Here is a 13,193-nt window from a genome sequence, read left to right as displayed (position 1 = left end):
TTCAGCAGTCATGGACATTCATCCACCAACCTTCGGGTAAGCGTACTCCAAGGCAGCCTTCGAGACACACGACAACGCAAAATCGTCGAGCAGAAATTGATAGCCAAGTTCCGCACCCATGAGGACGGCCTCAACCAGGATCTTGGGTTCATGTCACGCTACACGTTACCCCACCAGCGAACAAATGTTATCTGTTTTTAATATAACGGGTCAGTTGCTGTCTTTTCTATGTTTCTACCTCTCTATCTCTGTTTTTTTTTTGTTTGTTGTTTTTTTTTGGTGATTTGTATATTCGGAGACCTTGCAGGTAACACCTGTCTGTCTGCACACTGATTGCCTTGGCAACGGGCAGTTGAAAAAACTGTCTGTAATCACCAAGCATTGTTCTGTGAATTATAAATGCGACTTCATTTCGAGGATTTCATTTCCACATCGTTCACCTGAGGAAGGAGGAAGCCTCCGAAAGCTTGTGAATTTAAAATAAAATTGTTGGACTATAACTTGGTGTTGTAAAATTGTTTACAATTGTCAACCCCAGTCCATCACCGGCATCTCCACATCATGAAACATACAAGATTCTGAGGGGACTCGATAGGGTAGATGCTGAGAGGATGTTACCCCTCATGGGGGAATCTAAAACTAGGGGGCATAGTCTCAGAATAAGGGGTCGCCCGTTTAAGATGGAAATGAGGAGGAATTTCTTCTCCCAGAGGGTCGTGAATCTTTGGAATTCTTTACCCCAAAAAGCTGTGGAGGCTGAGTCATTGAATACACTCAAGGCTGAGTTAGACAAATTTTGATCAGCAAGGGAGTCAAAGGATATGGGGAAAGGGCGGGAAAGTGGAGTTGAGGTAAAAATCAGATCAGCCATGATCTCATTAAGTGGCGGAGCAGGCTCGAGGGGCCGAATGGCCTACTCCTGCTCCTATCTCTTATGATCTTATGGTTACCTTTTTGGTCTCTAATAGGCCCTACTCTTTCCTTAGTTATCCTCTTGCTCTTAATATATTAATAAAACATCTTTGGGTTTTCTTTGATTTTATCTGCTAATATTTTTTCATGCCCTCTGTTTGCTTTCCTAATTTCCTTTTTAATTTCACCCCTGCACTTTCTCTAGGCTTCCTGTAGTATTGAGCTCTCGGTATCTGACATAAGCTTCCCTTTTTTGCCTTATCTTACCCTGTATGCTCCTTGATATCCAGGGGGCTCGAGATTTGACAGCCCCTCCCTTTTTCTTTATGGGAACATGTTTACTCTGAACCCCTTGAATCTCCCCTTTGAATGTCTCCCACTGCTCTGACTCTGATTTACCTTCAAGTCGCTGTTTCCAGTTTACTTTTGCTAAATCACTTCTCAGTTTAGTAAAATTGGCCTTTCCCCAATTGAAAACTTTAACTCCTGCTCTGTCTTTGTCCTTTTCCATAACTATGCTAAAACTAACTGAATTATGATCACTCCCACCAAAATGCTCTCCCACTGATACTCCTTCCACCTGCCCAGCTTCATTCCCCAAAACTAAGTCCAGAACTGCCCCCCCTCTCGTTGGGCTTGCTATATACTGGCTAAAAAAATTCTCCTGTATGCAATTTAAGAATTCTGCTCCCTCGATACCATTCACACTGATTCTATCCCAGTTAATATTCGGGTTGTTTTAAATCCCTGACTGTTACTGCCCGATTAGTTTTGCACGTCTCAGAAATTTGCCCACATATTTGCTCTTCTATCTCCCTCTGTTTGGGGGTCTATAGTTCACTCCCAGGTAGATTTTAAGGAGCATCTTAAAAAAGGAGAGAGATTTAGAGAGGCGGTGAGATTTAGGGAGGGAATTACTGGGCTGCAGTCAGAGTTTCAGGAGCGAGGGAGGAAGTTAAAAAGCAGGACCTCAAAGGTAGTGATCTTTGGATTAGTCCTGGTGCCGCGTAGTGAGTATAGGAACAGTCGGATAAGACAGGTTAATGCACAGCTGGAGAAACGGTGCAGGAGGGAGGGCTTCAGATTCCTGGGGCATTGGGACCAGTTCTGGGGCAGGAGGGATCTGTACAAGATGGACGGGTTGCACCTCAACAGAGCTGGGAGCAATGTCCTCGCGGGGAGGTTAACTAGTGCTGTGGGGGAGGGTTTAAACTAATTCCTCAGGGGGCTGGGCACCAGGATGAAACGTTAGAGAGGAGAAACAAGCTGCACAGAGGACTGGGAGGGACAGATAGAATTAGAATAAAAAGTAGTTCAGAAATAGGGATCAGACGGGGAAAGACAAGGCAGACGATGGCAGGTTTGGAATGCATGGGTGTAAATGCACACAGTGTGCATGATATAGTGGGAATAACAGAGACCAGGCTCAAAGAAGGAGCATTGGTCACTTAATATTCCTGCTACAAGGTCTTCACCAAAATAAAGAAGGGAAAAAAGGAGGGGGTGACAGTATTGATCAAAGATCCAGTTCCAGCACTGGAAAGGGAAGATGTGCTTGAGGGTTCAAAGACAGAATCATAGAATTTTACAGAACAGGAGGAGGCCATTCGGCCCACCGTGCCTATGCCGGCTCTTTGAAAGAGCTCTCCAGTTAGTCCCACTCCCCTGCTCTTTCCCCATAGCCCGGTAAATTTTTCCTTTTCAATTCCCTTTTGAAAGTTATTATTGAATCTGCTTCCACCGCCCTTTCAGGCAGTGAATTCCAGATCATCACAACTCGCTGAGTAAAAAAATGTTTCCTCATCTGCCGATCACCTTAAATCTGTGTCCTCTGGTTACCGACCCTTACATACAAACATACGAGTTAAGAGCAGGAGTAGGCCAATCGGCCCCTCGAACCTGCTCTGCCATTTGATAAGATCATGGCTGATCTGATTGTGACCCTAACCCTACTTTCCCATCTACCTACTGTAACCTTTGACTCCCTTATTAATCAGGAATCTCTCTAACTCAGCCTTAAAAATATTCAATGACCCTGCCTCCCCCGCTCTCTGGGGAAGGGAGTTCCACAGACTCACGCCCCTCAGAGAAAAAATTTCTCCTCATCTCCGTCTTAAATGGGAGCTCCCTTATTTTTAAACTGTGTTCCCGAGTTCTAGTCTCTCCCACACGGGGAAACATCCCCTCAGCATCTACCCCTTCTAATCCCCTCAGGTTCTTATATGTTCAAAATGCTCGGCAGCATTTGACCGAGTGTGGCACCAAGGAGCCCTAGTAAAATTGAAGTCAATGGGAATCAGGGTGAAAACTCTCCAGTGGCTGGAGTCATACCTAGCACAAAGAAGATGGTAGTGGTTGTTGGAGGCCAATCATCTCAGCCCCAGGACATTGCTGCAGGAGTTCCTCAGGGCAGTGTCCTCGGCCCAACCATCTTCAGCTGCTTCATCAATGACCTTCCCTCCATCATAAAGTCAGAAATGGGGATGTTCGCTGATGATTGCACAGTGTTCAGTTCCATTCACAACCCCTCAGATAATGAAGCAGTCTGAGCCCGCATGCAGCAAGACCTGGACAACATCCAGGCTTGGGCTCATAAGTGGCAAGTAACATTCGCGCCAGACAAGTGCCAGGCAATGACCATCTCCAACCTGTCTTATCCGACTGTTCCTATACTCACTACGCGGCACCAGGACTAATCCAAAGATCACTACCTTTGAGGTCCTGCTTTTTAACTTCCTCCCTCGCTCCTGAAACTGACTGCAGGACCTCGACCCTTTTCCTTCCTATGTCATTGGTTCCCACGTGGACCGTGACTTCTGACTGTTGCCCCTCCTCTCGCAGAATATTCTGTGCCCTCTCCGTGATGTCCTTTACTCTGACACAGGGAGGTAACACACCATGTGGGACTCATGTCCACGGTCACATGTCCATCCCCTGGAACAACTGCATTTCTACACTTCACTGTGTCCCAGTGCTGTCCATTACCCCATGATGCCGTGCTCCGGACTGCACTGCATCGAGCTGTCGTCACCCTCCCTGGTATTCAGCACTGAAAACTGCTGAGTGAGCGTCACAGTCCCGGAGGATTCCTGCACTGCCTGCCTCTTCCTACCCCGCTCGATGGTCACCCACTTACTGTCCTGAACTCTCTGTGACTGTGGGGTGACCACCTCCTGGAACGGGCGACCCAGGAAATTCTCAGCCTCTCGTGTCCTGCAGTGATTCCAGCCGCCCCTCAAACTCAGAAACTCGGAGCTCGAGCTCGAGTACCCGGAGGCACATCCTGCACACCTGGTCACCCAGGACACTGAAGTGTTCTGGAGCTCCCACACGGTGAGGGGGTCTCAGGGAAGGGGTCTCAGGCTGTCTCATCTCTGGCTGTTTCGCAGTGTGTTGGTTGCTGTTTTGCTGATGTCATTTCTCACCTCCACATCCCCACAGTCGCACTCCTCCTGATCCTCCACATATCCGTTTCCACACCTGTGCCCCCCAAACAGTTTGTTCATGTCCGGCATGTTGTACAGACACATCCCACCACCCCTCTGGAAATACCTGCGCAGGTCGACCTGACTGCACCCGCTGAACACACGTGGGAATGGGTGTCTGCAAAACAAGGAGGTGGATTTACACATGGGAATGGGTGCCCACACCGAACCCCCACCCTCAGTACAGATCAGTGACCCACACTGAACCCCCACCCTCAGTACAGATCAGTGGCCCACACCGAACCCCCACCCTCAGTACAGATCAGTGACCCACACCGAACCCCCACCCTCAGTACAGATCAGTGACCCACACCGAACCCCCACCCTCAGTACAGATCAGTGACCCACACAGAAATAATAATAATATAAAACCCAAAGATGTTTTATAAATACATTAAGAGCGAGAGGATAATTAAGGAAAGAGTCGGGCCTATTAGAGACAAAAAGGTAAACTATGTGTGGAGGTGGAAGATGTGGGTATGGTTCTTAATGAATACTTTGCATCTGTCTTCACAAAGGAGAGGGATGATACAGGGATTGAAGTTAAGGAGGAGGAGTGTGAAATATTGGATGGGATAAACATAGTGAGAGAGGAAGTATTAAGGGGATCAGCATCTTTGAAAGTGGATAAATCGCCAGGCCCGGATGAAATGTATCCCAGGCTGTTAAAAGAAGCCAGGGAGGTAATAGCGGAGGCTCTGACCATCATTTTCCAAACCTTCCTGGATACAGGCGTGGTGCCGGAGGATTGGAGGTCTGCTAACATTGTACCGTTGTTTAAAAAGGGAGCGAGGGACAGACCGAGTAATTCCAGGCCAGTCAATCTCACCTCGGTGGTGGGCAAATTATTGGAATCAATTGTGAGGGACAGGATAAACTGTCACTTCGAAAGGCACGGACTAATCAAGGACAGTCAGCACGGATTTGTTCGGGGAAGGTCATGTCTGATTAACTTGATTGAATTTTTTGAGGAGGTGACAAGGAGGATCGATGAGGGGAGCACTTTGATGTTGTCTACATGGATTTTAGCAAGGCTTTAGACAAGGTCCCACATGGCAGATTGGTCAAAAAAGTAAAAGCCCATGGGATCCAAGGGAATGTGGGAAATTGGATCCAAAATTGTCTCAGTGGCAGGAAGCAAAGGGTAATGGTCGACGGGTGTTTTTGTGACTGGAAGGCTGTTTCCAGTGGGGTTCCCCAGGGCTCGGTACGAGGTCCTTTACTTTTTGTGGTATATATTAACAATTTAGATTTAAACATAGGGGGCATGATTAAGAAATTTGTGGATCACACAAAGATAGGCCGTGTGGTTGATAGTGAGGAGGAAAGCTGTAGACTGCAGGGTGATATCAATGGACTGGTCAGATGGGCAGAAAAGTGGCAAATGGAGTTCAATCCGGAGAAGTGTGAGGTAATGCATTTGGGGAGAGCAAACAAGGCAAGGGAGTACACAATAAATGGGAGGATACTGAGAGGTGTAGAGGAAGTGAGGGACCTTGGAGTGCATGTCCACAGATCCCTGAAGGTAGCAGGACAGCTAGATAAGGTGGTTAAGAAGGCACATGGAATACTTTCCTTTATTAGCCAAGGCATAGAATATGAAAGCAGCGATGTTATGCTGGAACTGTATAAAACACTGGTTAGGCCACAGCTTGAGTGCTGAGCACAGTTCTGGTCACCACATTACAGGAAGGATGTGATTGCACTCGAGAGGGTGCAGAGGAGATTTACGGGGATGTTGCCAGGACTGGATAATTTTAGCTATGAGGAAAGACTGGAGAGGCTGGGGTTGTTTTCCTTGGGACAAAGGAGGCTGAGGGGAGATTTAATTGAGGTGTATAAAATTATGAGGGGCCTAGATAGAGAGGATAGGAAGGACCTATTTCCCTTAGCAGAGGGGTCAATAACCAGAGGGCATAGATTTAAAGTGATTATAGAATCATAGAATCATAGAAGTTTACAACATGGAAACAGGCCCTTCGGCCCAACATGTCCATGTCGCCCAGTTTATACCACTAAGCTAGTCCCAGTTGCCTGCACTTGGCCCATATCCCTCGATACCCATCTTACCCATGTAACTGTCCAAATGCTTCTTAAAAGACAAAATTGTACCCGCCTCTACTACTGCCTCTGGCAGCTCGTCCCAGACACTCACCACCCTTTGAGTGAAAAAATTGCCCCTCTGGACCCTTTTGTATCTCTCCCCTCTCACCTTAAATCTATGCCCCCTCGTTATAGACTCCCCTACCTTTGGGAAAAGATTTTGATGATCTACCTTATCTATGCCCCTCATTATTTTATAGACTTCTATAAGATCACCCCTAAACCTCCTACTCTCCAGAGAAAAAAGTCTCAGTCTATCCAACCTCTCCCTATAAGTCAAACCATCAAGTCCCGGTAGCATCCTAGTAAATCTTTTCTGCACTCTTTCTAGTTTAATAATATCCTTTCTATAACAGGGTGACCAGAACTGTACACAGTATTCCAAGTGTGGCCTAACTAATGTCTTGTACAACTTCAACAAGACATCCCAACTCCTGTATTCAATGTTCTGACCAATGAAACCAAGCATGCTGAATGCCTTCTTCACCACCCTATCCACCTGTGACTCCACTTTCAAGGAGCTATGAATCTGTACTCCCAGATCTCTTTGTTCTATAACTCTCCCCAACGCCCTACCATTAACGGAGTAGGTCCTGGCCCGATTCGATCTACCAAAATGCATCACCTCACATTTATCTAAATTAAACTCCATCTGCCATTCATCGGCCCACTGGCCCAATTTATCAAGATCCCGTTGCAATCCTAGATAACCTTCTTCACTGTCCACAATGCCACCAATCTTGGTGTCATCTGCAAACTTACTAACCATGCCTCCTAAATTCTCATCCAAATCATTAATATAAATAACAAATAACAGCGGACCCAGCATCGATCCCTGAGGCACACCGCTGGTCACAGGCCTCCAGTTTGAAAAACAACCCTCTACAACCACCCTCTGTCTTCTGTCGTCAAGCCAATTTTGTATCCAATTGGCTACCTCACCTTGGATCCCGTGAGATTTAACCTTATGTAACAACCTACCATGCGGTACCTTGTCAAAGGCTTTGCTGAAGTCCATGTAGACCACGTCTACTGCACAGCCCTCATCTATGCTCTTGGTTACCCCTTCAAAAAACTCAATCAAATTCGTGAGACATGATTTTCCTCTCACAAAACCATGCTGACTGTTCCTAATCAGTCCCTGCCTCTCCAAATGCCTGTCGATCCTGTCTCTCAGAATACCCTCTAACAACTTACCCACTACAGATGTCAGGCTCACCGGTCTGTCGTTCCCAGGCTTTTTCCTGCCGCCCTTCTTAAACAAAGGCACAACATTTGCTACCCTCCAATCTTCAGGCACCTCACCTGTAGCGGTGGATGATTCAAATATCTCTGCTAGGGGACCCGCAATTTCCTCCCTAACCTCCCATAACGTCCTGGGATACATTTCATCAGGTCCCGGAGATTTATCTACCTTGATGCGCGTTAAGACTTCCAGCACCTCCCTCTCTGTAATATGTACACTCCTCAAGACATCACTATTTATTTCCCCAAGTTCCCTAACATCCATGCCTTTCTCAACCGTAAATACCGATGTGAAATATTCATTCAGGATCTCACCCATCTCTTGTGGTTCCGCACATAGATGACCTTGTTGATCCTTAAGAGGCCCTACTCTCTCCCTAGTTACTCTTTTGCCCTTTATGTATTTGTAGATGCTGTTTGGATTCTCCTTTGCCTTATCTGCCAAAGCAATCTCATGTCCCCTTTTTGCCCTCCTGATTTCTCTCTTAACTCTACTCCGGCAATCTCTATACTCTTCAAGGGATCCACTTGATCCCAGCTGCCTATGCATGTCATATGCCTCCTTCTTCTTTTTGACTAGTGCCTCAATCTCCCGAGTCATCCAAGGTTCCCTACTTCTACCAGCCTTGCCCTTCACTTTATAAGGAATGTGCTTACCCTGAACCCTGGTTAGCACACTTTTGAAAGCCTCCCACTTACCAGACGTCCCTTTGCCTGCCAACAGACTCTCCCATTCCACTTCTGAAAGTTCCTGTCTAATACCATCAAAATTGGCCTTTCCCCAATTTAGAATTTTAACTTCTGGGCCAGACCTATCATTCTCCATCGCTATCTTAAAACTAATGGAATTATGATCACTGGTCCCAAAGTGATCCCTCACTAACACTTCTGTCACCTGCCCTTCCTTATTTCCCAAGAGGAGGTCAAGTTTTGCCCCCTCTCTAGTCGGGCCATCCACATACTGAATGAGAAATTCCTCCTGAATACACTCAACAAATTTCTCTCCATCCAAGCCCCTAATGCTATGGCTGTCCCAGTCAATGTTGGGAAAGTTAAAGTCCCCTACTATTACCACCCTATTTTTCTTGCAGCTGTCTGTAATCTCCTTACATATTTGCTCCTCAATTTCCCGTTGACTATTTGGGGGTCTGTAGTACAATCCTATCAAAGTGATCTCTCCCTTCTTATTTTTCAGTTCTACCCATATAGACTCAGTGGGCGAACCCTCGGATATATCCCCTCTCACTACTGCCGTGATGTTCTCCCTAATCAAGAACGCAACTCCCCCTCCTCTCTTACCTCCTGCTCTATCTTTCCTATAGCATCTGTACCCTGGAACATTGAGCTGCCAGTCCTGCCCCTCCCTTAGCCATGTTTCAGTAATAGCTATAACATCCCAATCCCATGTACCCATCCATGCCCTGAGTTCATCTGCCTTGCCCATCAGACTTCTTGCATTGAAATAAATGCAGTTTAATCTAGACTTCCCTTGGTCTTTGCCCTGCTTTCTCAGACCATCTGTCCAGTCATGTTTTGTACACTCTCCCTTACTGCCTTTTGTTTCTGTCACCACTTTATTTCCCACTGACTTCCTGCATCGGTTCCCATCCCCCTGCCACATTAGTTTAAACCCTCCCCAACAGCACTGGCAAACACTCCCCCTAGGACATTGGTTCCAGTCCTGCCCAGATGCAGACCGTCCAATTTGTACTGGTCCCACCTCCCCCAGGACCGGTTCCAATGGCCCAGGAATTTGAATCCCTCCCTCTTGCACCATCTCTCAAGCCACGTATTCATCTTAGCTATCCTGTCATTCCTACTCTGACTAGCCCGTGGCACTGGTAGCAATCCTGAGATTACTACCTTTGAGGTCCTACTTTTTAGTTTAACTCCTAACTCCCTAAATTCAGCTTGTAGGACCTCATCCTGTTCTTTACCTATATCGTTGGTACCTATATGCACCACGACAACTGGCTGTTCACCCTCCCCCTCCAGAATGTCCTGCAGCCGCTCCGAGACATCCCTGACCCTTGCACCAGGGAGGCAACATACCATCCTGATTGGTAGAAGGACTAGAGGGGAGCTGAGGAGAAATGTTTTCCCCCAGAGGGTGGTGGGGGTCTGGAACTCACTGCCTGAGAGGGTGGGAGAGGCAGAAACCCTCAACTCATTAAAAAAATCCCTGGATGTGCCCCTGAAGAGCCGAAAACTGCAGGGCTACGGACCAAATACGGGAAAGTGGGATTAAGCTGGATAGCTCTTTTTCGGCCGGCACAGACACGATGGGCCAAATGGCCTCCTTCTGTGCCATAAATTTCTATGATTCTATGATGAGGGAGGGAGATGTTGGGAGGGTGGGAGGGAGGGATGGAGAGGGAGAGGGTGGGAGAGAGACAGGGAGGGAGGGAGCGAGGGTGGGAGGGAGAGGGAGAGGGTGGGAGGGAGGGAGAGGGAGGGAGAGGGAGGGAGGGAGAGGGAGGGAGGGGGAGGGAGGGAGAGGGAGGGAGAGGGAGGGAGAGGGAGGGAGCGAGGATGGGAGGGAGAGAGGATGGGAGGGAGAGAGGATGGGAGGGAGAGAGGATGGGAGGGAGAGGGAGAGGGAGGGAGGGAGAAAGTGGGTGGGAGAAGATGGGAGGGAGGGAGGGAGAGGGAGGGAGGGAGAGGGAGGGAGAGGGGGAGAGGGACGGAGGGGGAGGGAGGGAGAGGGAGGGAGGGAGCGAGGATGGGTGGGAGAGGGTCCGAGGGAGAGGAAGAGGGTGGGAGGGAGGGTGAGAGTGGGTGGGAGAGGGAGGGAGGGAGAGAGTGGGTGGGAGAGGGAGGGAGGGAGAGAGTAGATGGGAGAAGATGGGTGGGAGGGAGGGAGAGCGAGGGAGGGAGAGGGAGAGGGAGAGGGAGGGGGAGGGGGAGGGGGAGGGAGAATTGCCAATGTTGCCTGCAGTCTTCACTGGTGACCTTGATCCTGCGAGTCTCACCCTGTTGCCGCCGCCATGATGCAGCCGCCCTGTTGCGCTGAGGCCCGGGCACAGCACCCCCGGCCATCGTGATTCATCCCAAAGTTGTGTCCAATCTCATGGGCCATGGTGGCAGCTGCTCCAATCGCAGGCGAAGAATGATCCTGGGAGGAGGCAAACAAAACCATTGATCTACAGCCAGTACATGAAGCGTTTACCACCAGTGACCCCACACCCCCACTGACCCCACACCCCCACTGACCCCACACCCCCAGTGACCCCACACCCCCACTGACCCCACACCCCCACTGGCCCCACACCCCCAGTGACCCCACACCCCCACTGACCCCACACCCTCACTGACCCCACACCCCCAGTGACCCCACACCCCCACTGACCCCACACCCCCACTGGCCCCACACCCCCACTGGCCCCACACCCCCACTGACCCCACACCCCCACTGGCCCCACACCCCCAGTGACCCCACACCCCCAGTGACCCCACACCCCCACTGACCCCACACCCCCACTGACCCCACACCCCCACTGGCCCCACACCCCCACACCCCCACTGGCCCCACACCCCCAGTGACCCCACACCCCCAGTGACCCCACACCCCCACTGACCCCACACCCCCAGTGACCCCACACCCCCACTGACCCCACACCCCCACTGACCCCACACCCCCACTGACCCCACACCCCCACTGACCCCACACCCCCAGTGACCCCACACCCCCACTGACCCCACACCCCCACTGACCCCACACCCCCACTGACCCCACACCCCCAGTGACCCCACACCCCCAGTGACCCCACACCCTCACTGACCCCACACCCCCAGTGACCCCACACCCCCACTGACCCCACACCCCCACTGACCCCACACCCCCACTGACCCCACACCCCCACTGACCCCACACCCCCACTGACCCCACACCCCCACTGACCCCACACCCCCAGTGACCCCACACCCCCAGTGACCCCACACCCTCACTGACCCCACACCCCCAGTGACCCCACACCCCCACTGACCCCACACCCCCACTGACCCCACACCCCCACTGACCCCACACCCCCACTGACCCCACACCCCCACTGACCCCACACCCCAACTAACACTGTTTCCAAGGGGTCTGAACAAAACTCTTTGGCCCCGATATTTATTGGGAGGTGGGGTGTGAGGGAGAAGGGGGGAGTGTGTGTGGGGTGGAGGGGGTGTATGGGGTGGGGGGTATACAGGTGGTGTACGAGGTTGGGGGGTGTACAGGGGGTGGTGTAGGGGGTTTTACGGGGTGGGGGGGTGTATGTGGGGTGTAGGGAGTGGGGGGGGGTGCGGAGTGGGGGGGGTGCGGAGTGGGGGGGTGCGGAGTGGGGGGGTGCGGAGTGGGGGTGTACGGAGTGGGGGGGTGCGGAGTGGGGGGGTACGGAGTGGGGGAGTTACGGAGTGGGGGGGTGCGGAGTGGGGGAGTTACGGAGTGGGGGGTGCGGAGTGGGGGGGTACGGAGTGGGGGGTACGGAGTGGGGGGGGTGCGGAGTGGGGGGGTACGGAGTGGGGGTGTACGTAGTGGGGGGGTGCGGAGTGGGGGGGGGTGCGGAGTGGGGGTGTACGGAGTGGGGGGTACGGAGTGGGGGAGTTACGGAGTGGGGGGTGCGGAGTGGGGGGTCCGGAGTGGGGGGGTACGGAGTGGGGGGGTGCGGAGTGGGGGGGTACGGAGTGGGGGGTACGGAGTGGGGGGTACGGAGTGGGGGGGTACGGAGTGGGGGGTACGGAGTGGGGGGGTGCGGAGTGGGGGGGTACGGAGTGGGGGGGTACGGAGTGGGGGGTACGGAGTGGGGGGGTACGGAGTGGGGGGGTACGGAGTGGGGGGGTGCGGAGTGGGGGGGGTGCGGAGTGGGGGGTCCGGAGTGGGGGGGTGCGGAGTGGGGGGGGGTGCGGAGTGGGGGGTCCGGAGTGGGGGGTCCGGAGTGGGGGTGTACGGAGTGGGGGTGTACGGAGTGGGGGGGTACGGAGTGGGGGGTACGGAGTGGGGGGGTACGGAGTGGGGGTGTACGGAGTGGGGGGGTACGGAGTGGGGGGTACGGAGTGGGGGGTCCGGAGTGGGGGGTACGGAGTGGGGGTGTACGGAGTGGGGGGGTACGGAGTGGGGGGTACGGAGTGGGGGGTCCGGAGTGGGGGGTACGGAGTGGGGGGGTACGGAGTGGGGGGTACGGAGTGGGGGGTCCGGAGTGGGGGGTCCGGAGTGGGGGTGTACGGAGTGGGGGAGTTACGGAGTGGGGGGGTACGGAGTGGGGGGTACGGAGTGGGGGGGTACGGAGTGGGGGGTACGGAGTGGGGGGTCCGGAGTGGGGGTGTACGGAGTGGGGGAGTTACGGAGTGGGGGGTACGGAGTGGGGGGTACGGAGTGGGGGGGTACGGAGTGGGGGGTACGGAGTGGGGGGTACGGAGTGGGGGGTCCGGAGTGGGGGAGTTACGGAGTGGGGGGTACGGAGTGGG

General features: G+C 52.2%; 1 protein-coding gene across 2 annotated transcripts in view; it reads right to left on the bottom strand.

The window, feature by feature from the left end:
* Positions 1-13,193, bottom strand: part of LOC137310523 (disintegrin and metalloproteinase domain-containing protein 33-like) — a 382,320-nt gene that overhangs the window by 222,767 nt on the left and 146,360 nt on the right. For both annotated transcript variants that reach the window (XM_067978293.1, XM_067978294.1), the window contains exons 11-12: positions 10,718-10,860; positions 4,338-4,515 (exon numbers count right to left, since the gene is read on the bottom strand). In XM_067978293.1, coding sequence (XP_067834394.1) covers positions 4,338-4,515; positions 10,718-10,860 — 321 coding nt within the window. The remainder of the gene's footprint in view (positions 1-4,337; positions 4,516-10,717; positions 10,861-13,193) is intronic.

This window comes from Heptranchias perlo, unplaced genomic scaffold (genome assembly GCF_035084215.1).
Source record: "Heptranchias perlo isolate sHepPer1 unplaced genomic scaffold, sHepPer1.hap1 HAP1_SCAFFOLD_258, whole genome shotgun sequence".
In the NCBI taxonomy this organism is placed as follows: domain Eukaryota; kingdom Metazoa; phylum Chordata; class Chondrichthyes; order Hexanchiformes; family Hexanchidae; genus Heptranchias; species Heptranchias perlo.
The sequence above is the reverse complement of the archived record's forward strand: the minus strand, read 5'-3'. Positions and strand labels throughout refer to the sequence as shown.